The 18916-nt window shown below is 40.3% G+C and overlaps 2 protein-coding genes across 2 annotated transcripts in view; one reads left to right on the forward strand and one right to left on the reverse strand.

Moving 5' to 3' along the window:
- Positions 1 to 9278, reverse strand: part of STXBP6 (syntaxin binding protein 6) — a 110709-nt gene extending 101431 nt beyond the window's left edge. Inside the window, exon 1 of the mRNA XM_040558723.1 lies at positions 9156 to 9278. The gene's annotated coding sequence lies outside the window, so the exon portion shown is untranslated. The remainder of the gene's footprint in view (positions 1 to 9155) is intronic.
- On the forward strand, positions 8402 to 10214 carry LOC121070646 (translation initiation factor IF-2-like). The gene is made up of 4 exons (XM_040558127.1): positions 8402 to 8524; positions 8623 to 8769; positions 8889 to 9745; positions 9778 to 10214. The coding sequence occupies exons 1-4, from the start codon at positions 8402 to 8404 to the stop codon at positions 10043 to 10045; spliced, it is 1395 nt and encodes a 464-aa protein (XP_040414061.1). The 3' UTR covers positions 10046 to 10214.
- The last annotated feature ends 8702 nt before the right edge of the window (positions 10215 to 18916 follow it).

Here is an 18916-nt window from a genome sequence, read left to right on the forward strand (position 1 = left end):
TGAAATTCGTTTCTTCTTGTGCAGGGTACCTACACAAAGTATGTCAGACTACAGAGCAAAATACAGCAGATACATGCAAAGAGAGGCAGGAAATGTAGTAGTCCATATACACCACTGCCTATTTTATTCTAGAAACATAAATAACTGTTTTGTTATAAAATGGAAAGGGGAAGAAGTTTGTATTATCAACTGGGCAAGGTTCTACATGGCGTAAGTCCATGGCTTCAAATACCAAGGGACTTCGAATGTAGACTGAGGTGCACTTCAAGTCTTTTACTAAATTGCTTAAAAAGATAAAAATGAAGTCTGATACACTGGCAATCTTTAAAAATGGAAAAAGAATGATGGATTATGATCGCAGTTTTACCACTGAAGTGGCATGACCTTAAACAATTCATGAAAGGTCATGCACTTCAGCAGTAAACTGGGGTTAACCACACCTGGCTCCCGGATGTATTGAAAAACTTGGCATTTGGGAAGCACTTGTGCAACCCCAGGTGACAGCCACTGCTGAACAACCAGACTACGTGTTGCACAGCTGCATTCCTCAGCCCCATTACTTCTCCTCCGGAGGAGGGCTGTACGGAAGCCCCACTTAGCATTCAAAGTGCTACCTGGACTGCTGGCAAAGACAACCCCCTCCTCCACTTATCCCAGTAAATCAATACAAAACAAAGAACAAATCCCAAACTGTACATAGCTAGCTTTTGAATGAATAACAATATTATTTCTGCACACACAAAAAAACAGTATTTAAAGTCTCTCCAAAGTTTCAGGTAGATAATTTGAAGATTGCATATCATTCACTTCAGCTATTACTATTCAAAACAAACATCTAATCGCACAATAACTCAGCATCTTGACAGTACACTGCTTCACAAGCTTCCATAGCGGACAAACATCAAATAAATGAGTGTCTGATATCACTGGAGAATTCCCGGTTTCATTTACCCAAACATCCACAAAGCAGTCAGCTCCCTAATTAGTTAGTGGCGAGGGAGGGGAAGCTATGTTGCAAACATTCTTGCCACCCACCCAATAACCATGGGAGAGCATTGTAATTACACTCCAGTGACACCAAGATCAAGCTTTACCTAAGCCCAGACCTCTGCACACTCTCATGCATAAGTAGTCACTTCTGTAAGAAGAAGAATTAGTAGATTAATGTACAAGTAACTAGGAGTAGGATTGGACCCACAGAACCACAGCAAAGGAGTTCACAAGACCCATCATAAGCACTTACTCTTCCATTCAAAACTATCAATGGCTCTTTCACAATGACAGCACTGCAAAAAAAAAAAAAAAAACATATGTGTACACACATATTTACCAGCTCTCAGCTGGTATCTTTAAAGTTCTCTTTTTAGAAGGCTAAGGCTCATGATTTGTAAAGAAAAAAAAAAAGCTACCAGTGTTTAAAATTTTAACCACATGCCTGTTGCCCCCCAAATTGAAACACTGCCTAGCAACTGAAGAGAACCTGAAACTATCTGTCTTTTACTTGATTCTTCTGATGATCTAAGGGTGCCCTATACAAAGCTCCCATTTACTAAATTCTTTAATCGAAGTACAAGCTTTTAGTTTCTCACTCCTATAAGAGCTGGTATATTAATCTTCTGTCAGATCAGTGCTTATAGTGAAAATACTACAAGACATAATGGTTTTACTTTTATTTTAAAATATTAAACATAATATCTGAGATCCCATCAAGGCATTAAATATAAATTACTGGTCCTAGTATCATCCAAAGAAGCTTCACAGATCAATGAATTCTCTTACCTTCATAAGGCTTTCCTAGCTCAAACAGAGATGTTGCCCAGCAGTTGATCCACAGGGCTGGGAACAAGAACCACTCACAATTCAGTATCAACTTGGGGCTTACAAGGAGAGTGGCTAAGATGTGTAAACAGGACAGAACCCAGTCTTTTCCAACCTTAACGATTCTGTGATTATTCCCAACTCACATAAAAGCTATTTCTGCCCATGCTTTCTCACACTGCTTACTGAAGTAATGCCATTACTATTTTGTGAAACACTACAATGCTCCAATTCATGCCCTTAAGGCTTCCAACTACTTCCACTGACTAGACAGGAAACACAGACACCATAGACCAAGGGATAATTAGGTGCCACAGTGTAAACTCATAACACGCAGTGCAAGGCAAGGCCTGACATAAAAGACTCAAGTTTTAAGCACAGACTGAACCACAAATGCACTTTGTTTCTATTACAGGGTAATGAAGACCTTCGTATGATACAAGTCATCATCATGAGAACAATCCTTAATCTTGTATTTGGGTATTTCAAGAACAGATTATATAACTACCATCTTAGCATTTGAAAAATGCATATCACTTAGTCCCATATTTACATAGTAAAGCACTGCCTGAAACCTACCTAAAACCATAGGAGCTAGAAAAGTGAAGCAACTCCACAGGATGAAACACGCCCAGGTGCTACGTTCAGTTCCCAGTCAAGTCAACTACAGCCTCTTCTTTAATTTCCATAAGAGTTAAGTCAGAATTGTCCACAACCAATTATGAATGTAGACTTCAGGCCCTGGTAAATTGAAAGTGACCTAAATATCTTACCTTAAAGCAACCTCCATCTGCTAACATAACGTACTCAAATTAGTTTGTTGTACAGAAAAAAATATTAAAAACACATACATATTCACTTTGGGTTGTATTTTTCAAATACAAACCTTACTACGTTACCAATGATGCAGGAAGTATCCAGCACCTGATAAAGCACTGAACCACTCTTTGCTGCTCTGACACTCACTTCTGAACAGCTGCAAATATATATAGGCTACGGTGAAACTGATGTTTTTAAAATTTAAGTGAACAACTGACACGTTTTCATTCTTTGTTAGGTTGCATTAAAATCAGTCAAAAATAATCCTTCCCCAAAGGGCATACTGAAAGTGTGTTGATATTGTAATTGAACATCTGTATTGAATGAGATAAAAATAAATAATTTGTTTATTGCAGTTTCAGAAGTTTCAGGTCTATTAACTAAGAACTTCATTCATTCTGCCTAGAAATGGAATCACTCTTCCGCCACTTTTAATATAACATGGATTGTTAATGCAACCTCCTAACATGAGAGCAACACATTAAGGTCAGAAGCCACAGGGAGGCAGGAGGGAAATAACATTACTGTTTCTGAAAGGCACCTGTGGTATAAGGAAAGTTCCCAGTTTAAGATGGCTCAGAAAAAAAATGGTAACTTCAGAAATTTTCAGATCTAGTAAATTAAAACTCCATGCTGTTTGTGAATGCCTCCCTGACCTCAGTTGGCAGTCTGTATACAAAGCAATGGGAAAAGAACAAAACAAAACCTTTTAGGTTTGTTATTCTGTCTTAACCAGTCAACATTGAAATTTACAAATAGCAATTTCCTTTCAACATCCTACAAAACAAACAAAAGCTAATCTTAGCACAGCTTTTCTTCTAAAGAGAAAGGTATGATAGATCTACAAAAAAAATTCCAATCATCTCAGAAACTAGAACCAATCAGGGGGGCTGGACAAGATGACCTCCAGAGGTCTCTTCCAGCTTCAACCAGTCTGTGATTCTGTGATCTTCCTTTTTATGTTTTTAAGTCAGATTGCTTTCTTCAGGCAATCACTTTTGTGTAGATATATATTTTAAAATAACAAAACTAAGGTGCGAATTCTCAGTTTTGATATCTACCTCTAAATCTGACTTTCAAAGACAAAAGACAGCTGAAGATATGTTCTTTTATTGGTCATTCCCAGTGGAAAGACGCATACTGACACCAGACAATTTTTTGTCTCTCTGCATCACGTAACTTGCATTCAGTGAAGAAAGAACTGGTAACAACAAAAGGTACAGAAGCTGTATATCAGCAAGGAGCTGAAAGCCACCAGGAAGCAAGTAAGAAGTCCTTTGCATTGCTAGGAGTAAGTGGAGCACACCTCCTTTGACAATCTGTCTGTTCTCCAGTGCACCATGCCTGAAAGACTAAGGCCCCAACAGTGCGTCCCACAGAGTAACCAAGTGTATAATGTTAGAGTACAGAACTGTTTGTTAACCCATGGTGAATGAATTCCCATACAAAACTAATTGAAGTGTTTTATACAGAAATCACAAAGTTGCTAACAAACTAGTCACTAACTGCTGGGCATATCAGAATATTTGGATGCTCTTTATTACAGCATTAGGAACCTGCCATACAAGTTCAAGAAAATAAATGAAATCACAGAAATCTACCATCTGAAATCTGCCAGTAATTGATTATATCTTTTCTTTCTCTATACTACTACTAATGATGACCTAAGCATCTTTAAATCAAGAGGGCAAGTCGATGTCCTTGCATAATGGCCCACAAAGCAAATGATTCAAGAGACAGCTTGTTAACATCCTTGAACTTCTAACTGCCAAGTGTGGAGTTTCCAAGTGTGGATTACACATGGCCAAATGTTTGCTCTTCCCTTCCTCAAAATTACACCAGCAAGGTTAAGTGGAACTGAAACACTTTCCAATTTTGTACTTTAATAATCCTGAAAAAAAAAAGTAAGCAAAATTAGGGAATTACTGTTTTCATTCTGTAATCAACTAATTGCAAGATATAAAAAATGCTTTCTGACAGCCTGCATGTATAGCAAAGAATCATCTGTGAAAAGGAGACCCAAAACTAAAATCCATAAATAACAAGCTTGTTGACCAGCACAGCTACCAAGAAGAAAGGAAAAGCACTTACAGGACTTTTTTCACAGATTAACTGCAGGCAAACACCAAATTTTATAAAAATTGTATTTCTGGCTTTATAGCAATGCTTCAAGCAAAATGAACTGTTTCCAGCACAACTTTATACATCACTTAACCAGGTTAGCTTTGATTCAGTTTAACTGGAGTGGGACTTGGTTAACTCCTCTCCATGCACATTTACTATTTATTACTGAGGCAGGTTTAGCCGAACTGGTTTACGCAGAACCAAGACAAACTGAACCTACCTTGAAAACCGTTTTGCAAAGTCTCTTCATCTGAAGTGTTTCATACAGACATACATAATTTGTTTTTTCCCCCCTGTTATTAACAAATCTGGCTGTAATTACATCACTTGAGTTTTATGCTACTTGGAAACTTCACAGATGTAAAATCACATGTGATCTCTAGGAAAAGATAATGAATGGAAAGTGTCTAAAGTCTACCATGCCAGCTATTCTGTCAAGGCACAGGGAAAAAAAAAAAAAAAAGAAGAGAAGAAAACTCCTGGAGCTGGCATTGTTCTCATGCCCACAGCGAGAACAGAACCAAGTTTAAAGGGCAAGAAAGAAACGCCTTTAAGTGCTGGACTTTGATCTATATCAGCTCATGACACTAAAACCTTTAATAACTCATGTTCATAACCACTGGTTTGAATTTTGCTCTGCTGAGCAATCCTGAGGTTTCATAATCCTTATTTTATTACGGAAATCAAAATGTTACGGATCAGAAATGTCTAGATTTTTTCCCTTGGGCTACTGTAGCTGTATTATCACTAACTGAAATCTGCATATAAAATTCAGAAGTTAAATATGTTTGCTTTAACATTGTCAAAGGTAGATCTTCCAAGCATAAAAAAAATCCAACGTCTATGAAATCTTCCAAAGACTACAACCCACCCTTCCAGGAGCACTGCAGTCCAAACTGCTCCCAAACTTGCAGCACTCAAGGATGGCCAAGATGCCTTTCCCAATACTATTTGCCTAAGAAAAAATATGGAAGGGAAAGGAGGAAAAGAAAACACTCTTGAGCTAATCTACGGTCATGCAATCCTAATTGGCAAGGAATTAGGATCTCTCATACTTGTGACAAAGAAGCCCCACAGCATCATTCTGTGTTTCAAAGTCAAAGAACTCAGGTGCAGGGGATGTCTGCCTAAGATTGGGATGGAAAAACATGCCCGAGCTTTACCTTAATGCTCAGCTACGTAGTCTGGGCTGTCATAACAAACAGCGTATGACAAAACTCAACTGGATCCTCAAGAAATGTATACGGGAGAAAGAAAACAGATTTCCAGAAGACGACCTCTGGGGATGGAGGGAGAGTATCAGGAGTCTGAAAGAGTTTGAATGCACTGATTTTGAAAAATAGTCTAGTCTCTGTTCTTCCCTCTATTACCCAGTGAATACATTTCACAAGTTTATTTCTGCTATATATAGCCTTAAAAATACATTTGCTTCCTGAGAAACCATCATTCATTTTTGAGGTAGCGCTTTAGTCAGAGGAGTGGAAAAAAAAAAAAGAAGGAAAAAGGCAGGAATAGAAGGCATTGCCCTTCCCTTGTCCCCTTAAACCAGAGTTCCCCCACTTACATGAGAGTTCAAATGCTCTATGACATTTATTGCCTTTTCCGTCTCTTGTTAACATATTGTTTGTTTGTAATTGATGTTATTATTTAAGAAATTTGTCTCAGATACCAGCATACTTTTTCAAAAATAAAAAAAAAGGTTTACTTATTCTCAATTAAAGACTTGTAGAACCAAGTTATAGAACCCACATTATACTACAAACTACCAGAAACAATCAGGTGATATTCGTTAGCACTGGTAAGATCCTAGTTTAGATTAGCCCCAGTCTGTGTATCCTGACTCCAAACTACAAGAAATAAACCAAACACCTAAATTTAGACACACTTATATAGAGTTAACACAGTACTGCATGCTACAGTCATATCCAAAAGTGTATTAATGAATTCACTGGCATATCTGTCTATGATAAAAATGAATGCCACAGCTTTTTAGTTCATCCATTTTTCAAATCCCCAACATCACTACAGACTGCCAATCAAGGGCTATGAAAATTAAGTGTTCTCTTGAAGGACTTGATTTGTCTCTGTATACACATTAGCTAGAGCATTCCTGTTTGGTTAAAAACAGGAGAAATTAATTTGTCATCTATCATCATGTTATCCAAACACTGGCTTCCAAAACTATGATTAAAACACTTTTGTACAACCTTGGCAAGGCTAACTTACCAGCTGTACACTGAAAAGGAACATTAAGTTACAGAGGATGAAAAGAGAAAGAAAGAACAAATGCACTATTATTCAGACAGCTTACCTCCTTCAAAAAACAGACCTACGGCTACTGCTCTATAGAATCTGTTTTTACAGGATTTTATTCATAATACAACATAGATCTTCTATGCCCCATATTTTTTAAAAACTGCACATTTTTGATAAAAGGTATTTTTTAGTTCTCTAAAATTTACACTCTAATCCACTAACAACAGTACAAAGTACCTACTGAGGAGTTCTTATTTAAGAAGTGAGGTTCTAGTATGAGTAGCCTACGTAATAAACAAATACACAATTGGGAGGGGACAAAAACCCCTTCATACTAAGGATTTTACAGTTAGCTTATTTTCAATACATCCTTACTTCCTGAAAAATCACACATGCACAAAAAAGAGGTGAGATGATCTGAATCCACACCTAGAAAAAAAGCCCTAAGCAGTTACCACCCCTGGGCCTTCCATGGCACACTTTACTGCATTCTCATCATGCCTCCCTAACTCAAGGTGTTCAGATCCAGACTGCGTATGGAGGGGACACTCAGGAATGTGAAGATAAAGCAAATGGAGATGTGAAATCAATGTGTGTGCCTTAAAGCAGTCTCAGTCCCCACAGCAAACACTCCTACGCAGTGGTAAAAGAACACCTACTTTCCATAGCACAGTTCTTCAAGATTTTTTCCACCTGGCAATTCCTTCACCTGAGAAAGCTATCACAAAATGGTGCTTGGGCTAACTCCCAAACGAGTGCTTTCACCTTGCCATGAAAACGACACAGTACTTCTTTTCTCCTTTATTTAATTTAGTGCATCTTTAAAGGTAGCATCTGACTTTTAAGGCATATTCTTAATGTAAATCAAGAATGTGCACAAGGCAAAGTAGGGTGGCACGACTACGACTACGCCGTAACTGCATCCCCCCAGGTAGAAAGGCCCTTAAACATTTTACTGAAAGAGACCTTTTCTCCGGTAATGTATCAAGCAGATTACCATCTTCCCTAAGGAGGATCATTCTTCCTAGGGGCAAGAAGCTGTAGAACTGTATTTCATGGGGGGGGGGGGTGGAAGAAAACCAACTCATCATCATGATTATTCATTCAAGCTATCCCAAACATGTCTTTTGTGTTCGTTACTTCAGAGCCCACCACAATTGGAGTTTTCAAGGACTCTTTAAAGCAGCCAACTATACTCACTGAACAATTCAAGAGCCAAGGGGTGCTTGGAAATGAGATATAAGGAAAAGCGACCTATGACTTGCTAAAAAAAGAGTACATCACCACCAAGGTGCAATTTCAGTGCTGTCTGTTTACCCCTCTCTTATGAGAGGGATGGCAAGGCACCGAGATCTCTTTCGTAGCTAGATGCTGCAGCCTGGAGATGTTGCAATCCAAAGAGAACCGAGACACTACACTGACATCCTCCAGCCTTGCACAACGAGAAAGGATTGCTCCCGTCCTCAGTAATGCCAAACACAAAGAGATGCCAGATTATTCCCACCGCGTGAGCAGGAACTCTTAAAACTCTTAAAAGGAATGCCACGGGGCTGTGGATCCCGTTCAAGCAATGAAAAGCTGTAACACTATTTCTGACTCATAAAGGGAAAACAGCCAAGCTGGAGATATCCTGAAAGCTCGCTTACATTTATGGAAAGACGCAGGGCTTCTGAAAGGGATGCAACTCGCAAAACACAAACTCCTCTGCCTAACAGAGGGCAAGACGAGGTGAAAACAGACCGGCACGTTTCTGTAAATAGAGGTCAATATTTCCTCGAACTTCGGACTTCAGCAGTGCCAGTGGCACAGCGATGCCGATAAAAGCAGCCAGGCGCTCCAAGTTTTACTTTCCCATTAACAGAGCCGCCTAGAACAGAAAGCAGAGAGGGCAGCGGCGGCGGCTCCCCCGGACTGTCAAGGTTACCCCTAAACCACCAGTTGGAAGCAGCCCAGCAGACCCCTCTGAACGCTCCTGGCCGGCTGTACGCCGCCCTTCACCCCTCGGAGCAACTCACCGGGGGGAACCCGGGGAGCCCCACCGCCGGCGCTGCGCAGGTTTTGGGGTGTGCTCCGAGAGCCGAGCCTGCCGGGCTCCCCCCCGGGGATCCCCCAGCGCGCCGCGGCCGCCCCCCGCTCACCTTCGTGCCGGCTGGGCTCGGCTCGGCTGGGGCCCGCCGCCCTCCTCGCCGCGGCCGGGTGCCGCGCCACCCCGCACGGATCTCCCGCGGCGGCAGCCGCCGCGCTGCCAGCGCCGAGGCGTGAGGGCGGCCCCACGTGCGCCGGCTGCGCCAATCCGCGCCGCCCGCCGACCGACGGACCCCCGCCGACCGACAGACGGAACCCCGCCGGCCGGCAGGCACCCGTCCTCGTCCCCGTCCTCGGCAGCGGCCCCGGCCCCGGCCCGGGCCGGCCTCGAACCGGCGGCGCGGCGGGCGCTGCGCGGTGGAGGTGGCGGCCGCGGGGACAGGAAGCGGCTCCGGGCCACGGGAGGAAACCAACGCGCCGGGACCAGAGTTTGGGACCTGCTGGCGGGGAGGGGACAAAGGAGCCCCGCTGGGCAACGTCAGGGCCGAGCCCCGGCTGCTGGAGTTCGGGCGGACAAAGCTGCGGAGCGGAGTTACTCGCTAAAGCCGCCTTCTTTACCGAAAAACTCGGTAAAGCAGCCTTTTAGCGCTCTCGTGAGTTTTGCAGGAAAACTGGAGCGCGCTCGCTCTCTGTCACAGAGTACCGGCAGTGTGGGGCGGGCTCTGCCTGCCCAAACGGCCCCAAGGTGGAACAACAGCACGGAAAGAAACACCGACGGGGAACCTTCCGTCGGGAAAGTATGGGCGCGACTACTCAGGCTCACACTGGGACCCTGAAGGCAGCACCATCACGTTCTGCTGGAGCATCAGACCCCGGCCCGCAGCCAGAGATCGAGGCTGGAAACAAAGTTTGTCGCCACACGCTCCGCTCCTGGTGCTATACGGTGTCCGGCCCCATGCCACAGAGCTGGGACTGCTGCCACTCTTCACTTTGGCAGCACTGAGAACCTAGTGTTTAAAGACAATGCTGTGCCCAGTATGAAAATAAACACTCTCGATGTATCAAAATATTTTGGTGCTGCATTTTGCAATGTTTATAACACTGCATTTTTGTGTGATTGTCAACGTGAACTGTAGTTAGTACAGTTTCCGCTTATTACAGAAAATGTAATATTATTGGTTGCTCACTGTGTGTGTGTTTCGTCCCCGTCATTTAATCTGATGGTTACCGATGCTGTGCAGTGGCAGTTGTTCACAATGGCCTCAGCCTCTCAGACCATTACAGTCTGCCGTACTGCTGCTCCTTCAGGCCTCCCTTAAAAGTGCTCTGAAATGCAGTGAATGACTCACGTTATTGGTTAATTTTAATAGCTTTTGCACGGGTGTCGTGGAAACAGGCCGATCAACTTTTGTTGTAGGCAACAGCCACCCACAAATGCCTTACTTCCTCCACATCTTAAATGTAAAGATGTTCAGCCCCCAGTGCCCTTCAATTTTTAAGAATAAATTTCCAAAAGATAAATCTCTGTTTTGTGTGAGTGAGCTTGGTTGCTGTTACAGCTAAATGTCTCCAGCATCCCTGGTGCTGTGGCCGCATGCACAGCCCTGAGAAGGATGAGGGAACACAGGCCACAGCTCTAAGAGGCAAAGCTGCAAAGAAGGTTACTCCTTCATGTAGCAGCAGGGGCAATCAGAACTGTTGACATGCTGAGTCCTTTCAAGAGTTCATGACTAACTTTTTCAGAAAGATAAACTTGGGAATGTCCAGATATGTGATCTATTTTTATATAGTGCATAAATACAGAGTCTTTTAAATTTTGCTAATGTCTCCACAACCACACAGACCAGTAACACAAGCTGAGAAAGTCATTTCATTGCCTAATGCCAGAAACCAAGATGAAGAGAAAGCTGAATATGCTTTTGGGAACAATCAAAACAACACCTGTCAGCCCTTCCATGTTTTATTCTTTTATTCTTATTCTAGTGTTTTCTGGTGGTTATTTTTTTTTTTCCCCTGTAGATTCTCTGCAGGTGATATATTTCAAATTAGAGCAGAACTTGAAGTCCAGCTTTTAATTTTCAGCTACTCTCAGGCCTTTCAGATGTGTCTCAATTTTGCTCCCATCATCATTTGATCTGATGGTATTTACTTTTGGTAAATTAACTGTTGCTACTAGCATGCTGAATTATGTTGATGGACTTCAGTTTATGTTTAAACATTTACAGTGACTTGTACTGTTCCTGTAAAAATGCCTTCTTCAACGTCCTTGGGCCTTGTCAGGCCAAGTGGCACGCGTGTGCTCAGCCATTGCTCCCATCCTACAACTGGATACATTTATTACTTAGATTAACACACCAAAACTGTCCAACAGACTCCAGCCTTCATGCCTGGACCTCTTTGGCAAGTAATTGCATTTACACATAACTCATACAGAGATCTGTCAATCAACCATGTAAAATTTTTTGAGTGCCGAAGGGTTCTGACAAGTGATGTCTGGTAGAATTAAATGAATAAATTTGAGAGCCTAGTGCCCACAGCAGTATGCCAGACTCTTTCACAGAGCTTACTGTCTTCACGGTAGAACAGGTCATGCATTTGTGTCTCTCCTACCCAAATCCATATTCTGCTACCTCGGTGTTAACTAACCTCACTTTTGACCTAAACATCCCTTACAGCAATCTCTGGCCAGGAGACAGAGCTTAAACCCAGCAAGTGATACTGTCTTAAACCGCTTTCAATAATTCTGCCAAAGCACATCTCTTCAGACCCACGAGAGTTTGCAGGGCTGAGTTCTCAGAAAAAAAGACACTGAGCTTCTTCTCCATACATTCTGTGGTCCTGTGGAATCAGAAGGGAGGCCCAGATTCTGAAATTCCACTGAAACAGAGCTACCGAGATCTTCCTGATGGCTATCCAGGCCTAAGACTCATCCAAGCATCCAAAAGCAAAACTTAGCCTTTGCTCCAGGAGCAGTTGAGATTGTGGAAGTGGCTTGTACATGAGATAAACAAGATTCTTAAAATTAAATTTCGGACAATAAACTGCTTCCCAGAAATTTTGCCTCCAAGTGTAGGCTTAATGAAATGTCATGCAGGCCTGGAAAGCAGGAAATCTATTACAGCTGTGCAGCTGTACCACTGGAGTGCCTAGGACTGTCACTGATAACCAGCCTGATAAAAGAGTAATGAGCAGGATGTCTGTAGTCCATCACAGGACTAACAACAGACCATGCAGACACCTGAATACTATATGGGAAGTTGAGTTGGAAACGATCAAACATAACATTTAAAGATAGGTAGCATAAACTGAATGAATGAGGCTGCTAGCAAGTGCTGCTGTTCATGTGCATAGCTAAAGTCATTAGCCAATTTAAATGCTTGACAGGTGCAAGATAGTGATAGCAACTCATAAGAAAGTGCATGGTACAATGAACTATGTGGAGGGGGGAGCTGTGTCTCAGACTTTTGGATTTCTCAGGCTGCAGCACAGTTAAAGCCAGAACTGTGTTCTGCTGTCATTTGCATGCAGTGCTATTCTTGCTAATTGCCAGAGCCCTCAGATCAGAAAACCCCACATGGCAAATCCAAGCCTGTGCTTACAAGTAATGAAGTGAGTCAGGGGACATGGTAGGTGGCAGGGTCAGGCTGTAGAGCCAGTGGTGTTCCTGTCACCTCGTGCGCAAGCAGCCAGCCAGAAGAGGCACAGGTGGGGGCTGTGGAGGGCTGGCAGCAGCAGGAGTAGAGCTTGTGCAGAGTAGATAAAGGCAGGAACTAGTCATCTGCGATGAGCAGTGTGTATCCTACAAAACTATGGCGTATCCCCAGCATGTTCTTTGAAGGACTGTAACTCTGCTTTTCTTTTTGCTTCAGAATGAAATGAGCAGTATTGCTTTATCTGATGATGAAAGAATGCATGCATAAGTAGGAATATAAATTGGCAGGATTCCACCTGTATTTCTCAAAATGTACAAATACGTTGTTAGCATAAAAGTATAGTTTCTGTCATCCGTGCTGAATGATATTTTCTTCTGGAAGTGCTCAGTATTAATAAATATTGATTAACAAAAAGAAATTGTATACAACCTGATACACAGAATTAATAGGAATTATTAGTGTTTGCAGAAAAAGCAGTTTTTTCACTGGTATCTTCTGATGCTTATTCATTTCCTGTTTAGATTAAAAGTAATATCCCTAGCCGCAAACCCAGGTCTCCCCTAAGTCTTATCTCCAACTGAAAATTACAGTGTTTAATTAAGAATAAACACAGTCCAAAAGAAATAGCCCTTAATTCAAATCTAATTAAGATAACATCAAGGTATATATATAGGTGTGTGTGTGTGTGTATGTGTAAAATCAGAATCTCAAAATACTAGGATACATTAGAACTGTCCAGCTTCCTCAAATAAGGGCACGAGAGCTTATTGTCACAGGATGTGCAGGGACCAGTTTAAAGATAGCTATCTAAAAATGAGACAAAGAAGAATTGTCTTTCAATACCAGTGATATTTCAGAAAGCTTTGGAACATGCAGCAAGGCAGCGAGAAGCACAAGTGAACCTCAGAGGTCTTGGAAGAGTTTGTGACATTGTCCTAAAGTTCCCAAGATGTCCTTTTCAAAAGACATACTGTGGGTTAAGCACCAGTAGGAGGTTTAAAAGGTTTTGCTTAGTACTTGCTTATGGGACTGGGAAGACTGTAGCATTTTATTAAACCTGACTGGCTTAGACACTAATTGCAGGTTTGTCTTGAACAGCAGATAAGATCTATGCGTAATGCTTATCATTACTAGGGGAGTGCACAGCATATGGCTGTGATGTCACCTGCTGCCTGGCCTGACAATGGATATGACTTGACCACAGAAATTCTAGTGTGATTTGTAATACAGTATGGGGAATGCAACAGCAAATTATCTATCATTTGTGTGGCATGCCTTTCTGTTTATCATCAGTAAGTGCTTACTATCATAGCCATGTGGAGACTAGTGCTAAAGGTCATTGGGCTGAGTATGAAATGTAAGGACTTTAGAACTGTTAGAAATGTGTTTTCATAACAGTAAATTTTAAAACAGTTACAGCTGTGGATTTTTTTTTTATTTATTTTTTTGCTTTGGAGTCGAGAGTACCTAGCAATCAATCTGTACCTATAAATTATTTGAAAAACACACTTTATGGTAAAGTGGAGAAAAAGCAGACAGAACTAGATAATTTACTGTGATACCTCTACAAAGCACTTGGAGAATATTTTATTGGCTCTGTAGTACTCCTTCCTAAATCATTTCCCAGATTACCTTCTTGTTCAATTCAATTTGAAACTGTGAATGGAAAAAAATCCAACTGATTTTGAAAATTTTTGTTCTTCCAGAAAACCATTTTTTTTTTTTTTATCATGGCAATGATTATAAGCCTTTTTTTTTTTTTGAGCATAAACCAATATGTGGTTTCATATTTAAAATATAAAACATACAAGAAATGCATTTTCCTCAAGTTAAAGATCATATTTGAAACAGCTTGATAATAAAGAGGAGGAGAAGGTTTAAAGATTGTATAGACAGATAATTGAAGATATACTACATGCTAGAGGATGCATTGAAAATAGATTTTTGAAAACAGTCATGTTTTTTATCAGTATTATGATGTTGGCTTCACAATTGTTTATGAAGATCCAAACTTTTCAAAAAGCTCCTCAATCTGATTTCTATTTTTTCCTATGCAAATGACAAAATTAAACGATCAAACTATCTTGCCTTTCAGCTGACTGTGCAGTACAGATGAATGCTGCTGCTTGTGCATGCAAGTGCCTGGGCCCATAACTGAGTACAGGTATGCACATACAAATACACGCACATGCCCTGAGTTCCTGCCTTTTTTTTTCCCTTTCTTTTTCCACCATTCGCCATCTGTCTGCTTTTTCTGAGAACACATCAAATTAAAAATAATTTCGAAGTTCTCTGTATGATAAACTTAATATGTGAAATTGTGTTAAATTCAGGACTAGATTTAAATCTGCTTCTAGTAAAATCGGCTATAGGCTCTGCTAACTAGTTACCACTGAAAGAGGTCCACTGATGGCCAGTGCTAGAGGTTGCATAGAAATTATATTAGTCACAATTTCTGTGAACAGGTTCCTTGGACAGATGAACAGACAGGAAAGTATATGTGAGGGGAGAATGTGCTGTTTTAGCATAATAAGGATTATTGGACAGAATCCAAATTACAACCTGAAAGCTGTAAGATACATTGCCCATATCAATGACAATAAGGTAGATCTTGTATTCAGAGGCCAAAAGAATCCGATCAGTTGTCTTAAGAATGAAATTCATGGACTATTTAATGAACATATGTTTTCTTTATGTATATATCTGTATCTGTATCCTCCATACATATATATTTATGTGTGCATTTCTGGGGAGATAATTGAACATTATCAGCTTCCTGAGATAATCACAGTCCTCAAAGGCTCAGTACAAGTGCCTGGGGATTTCTGCGCTAGAGGTGGAACAACCTTGTGCGGTGAGGCCCGAGCAATGTGAAGCTGTGTACTTACCCTCCCTCCATTACCCACCTGAACTGTTAGGAGAAGAGCCTTACTTCAGAGAGAAGAGCCTTGGAGTTCGGTCAGTTCAAGCACTGTAAATATCTCAAACTTTTAAAGGTATCTGACTGCATACAGTAAAAAACAGTATCAAGCTTAACAAATTTTAAAGTATACTTAATAACTTTTGAATTTTACCTTATATTTAAGAAAATCAAATTTCAAACCATACACAGCATAGTAGCCATCCCCTCCAAGCATTTGAAAAAAGTCAGGTGAAATGGGCTTGTGTATTCTGACAATGAATCAAATGCTCAGTAGATAATTTTGTACTCCTTGTTAGCTGGTTAATGACACCATTCCCTGAGGGAGCTAGTCAGACAACATATGTCAAAACCAGCATACATATATATGCACAGAAAAAATAAAGCAATAGATATCCAGTGTATTTCTTTCAAAGGTGAAGTCTAATTGATCCCATGATTTTACTTACACCTGAAATCACTTACCAAATAACACAACTGACAGCACCATCAGGTTTCTTTAAATACTAATAATGCTGTATGTAGCCAATATACACAGACATAATAAATTTAGGGGGAAAAATAAAAAGGTGAATGCAGTATTTTAAGTATTTGAGCATGTGTAATGGAAAGGTGCTTTAGAAATGATTGGGCTTTAGGCTTTCAAAAAGAATAAATGACTTTTCCTTCATATAAGAAAATGGATTTTACTATGCACCTATATAATATCCAGTGATGTTAACTTCCTGAGAATGTTTATAAACTTCTCAGGTACTTGAAGTTTGCTCTGAATACTCAGAGATTAATTTTAAAGTGCAATTCATCTGAGAAGTTTTCATTCTCAGAATAACAGTAACAATAATCAAACTAACTTCCTTTCATATCATTATTAATGTTAATTATAAACATTTGTTAGGATAAGTTAGGCAGACCCTCTTTGCAACCTAAGCTTTGTCTTCATTAAGCTTTATTGTTAACACTTCTGAAATAAATAAATAAAGGATTCCAGATTGGTTGCTCTTAGCTACATTTTATTCCCTGCAAGTAAGGGAAGCAAAAACGTAGTAAAACATTCTCAGTCCGTGAAAGAGAAGAGATAATTAAATAATAAATCAATAAATGAACTAAACACAACCAATGTCTTGAGTAAGTTGTTTTCAAAATACTTTCAGTACCTGTAATTAATGATACATAAAATGTTGGAATAGCCTTTTATTATAAATCTAACGAAGAAAGAGAATTAATGTTGGATACATGTAATGAATATAATCCAGAATTTGTTTCAACAATGCGATCGCTCCCAACCCCTCACTCCCTAACCCCAGATCTATGGTAGCATATCTCCAAAGTGAAGTAACTCTGCATTCTGTTAACTATTCCACTTTCAAGACTAATGTTATTTTACAGGATAACTGAGGAAAGAGAATTTGTGTAGAAAATGAGAGCACGTGAGAAGTCATTGTACATGCAATTCATTTCTGTTCCATTTCTAGGCTATTTAATTGTCATCTGGCACATTGTCATAGTGTGCTTTGTTTCACTATGGTGCTATTTATAACCTGCATAGCTCTGGCAAGCAAAAAAGGTAAAATCTCTTTTGTAAGCAATTTAGTGTCTAGATAAGCAGTGCTAAAATCAGCATTAACTAACACCATCTTGTTTAAGTGAAAAAAACTTTTGGATATTTGCTGTATTTACTAGCTTTTGTGTCTAAAGGCAATTTTTTTTTCTCTCTCCCCCTCCTCCCAGGTTTTGTCACATAATGCTTGGTTCTCACTATGGGGGAATAGAAGAAAGCAGTCAGGCAAAAAAAAATCCCCAAATTAAAAGGACAATCGAGGAAGAGAAAAACATGAAATAATATGCTCTTGCTTATATCCAAATGCTAATTTTAAAAGTTAGAGTTCTGAGAATAATAATATCACTGCAGCTAGCTTACCTTTTTCCATGTCATCATCAATGCTGATGACAACTGTTCTACAGGGTGAGCTGGCCCAGCTCTGAAATGTGCACTTTGACTTCATTGGGTTCTTGTAGCTAGCCAATTTCAATGAAGTTGCTTATCTTTTCATCTATTAACCTTCCCCAAATTTTCTATTCATTTTCCTTTAATAAAGTAAATGTTTTCCTTGTATACCAGTGAAAATATTTCTAAGATTGGAAATACACGTATATATTTTTGTTCAGCTTTTCAGATGTAAGATTTCAAAGTCCCTCCCCTACTGCTTACAGCCTGTAGGCCAAAAGACATTTTTTCTTTTCAACTGGCATCTTTTATCTGGATGTCTTTAATATTCTGGTGTGCAACAGTGCAGATGCAAGTGTTTGTGACAGTAAAGCCTTCTCCCCAAGATAATAAAGAATACACTGCAATAGTGCATAACATTATATACAGATAACTTCACTGTGTCCTTTAAGAAGTTAAGACCATTCAAAATAAGTAAACTGAAAACTTCATGAAATTCTGTAGTTTTTTTCAGAACACATTTGATTTTGAAATACTCAGTGAACTGTGATTTTGTTCTCAGATGATAAAAATGAGAAGAATGGCTAGAATTATAATTTAACATAACAGAAACAGAAAGCTAAACTAAACTAGAAAAAAGGTTTTAGGAAAGAAAGGGTTCTCTTTGCATCTAAGGCCACACATCCATTTTCATTTATAGGGGATCCCTATACCCCCAGATCATTAAGTAGTACAGATTCATATAGGATCAGGTATGAATAAAGAGAGCACATAATATGGCATATACATCTGCATGCTGTGTGAGCATGTGGCCTGCTTTTCCAGATTGCCTGATGTTTTTCCTCTGCTTATCTGCATGGCACATTGAGGAGCGCTTTTGGCAGCTGGTTCACAGGCTCATTTCTGAGCTCAGCCCTGCAGCAAATTCCCAAACAAAGAGCCACATTGCTACCAGGACACTGTTACCTTTTAGCCTGGTCATTTACACAGTGCTTTTTAGAAGCCTTTCCAGTCTGAAACCTGACAGCAGACCTACAAGTGGTTATGGAGTTGTGCAGTGAAGTGAATCCGACTGCCAGATTTCTGTCTCATATACATGCAGAGGTACAGACATCTGCTGCAGATAGTCAGGACCGTGAAAAAGATACAGACTGAGGGCTGTAGAGTAACCATCAGTGACGGGAGAGCTTCCGGATGAAAGAGCTGATGCCCATGTAAGTCTGTGCTGAGTTCACCCTTAGCTGCTGAAGTAAACAACTGACCTCCAAGGACAGATATTTTATGGAATCCAGCAAGGTCGCTGTTGACTATCATCTGGCTAAATAACTGAGGAGGTGGCATTCACCACTTGGAAAT

The sequence above is a fragment of the Cygnus olor genome, chromosome 5, assembly GCF_009769625.2.
Source record: "Cygnus olor isolate bCygOlo1 chromosome 5, bCygOlo1.pri.v2, whole genome shotgun sequence".
In the NCBI taxonomy this organism is placed as follows: domain Eukaryota; kingdom Metazoa; phylum Chordata; class Aves; order Anseriformes; family Anatidae; genus Cygnus; species Cygnus olor.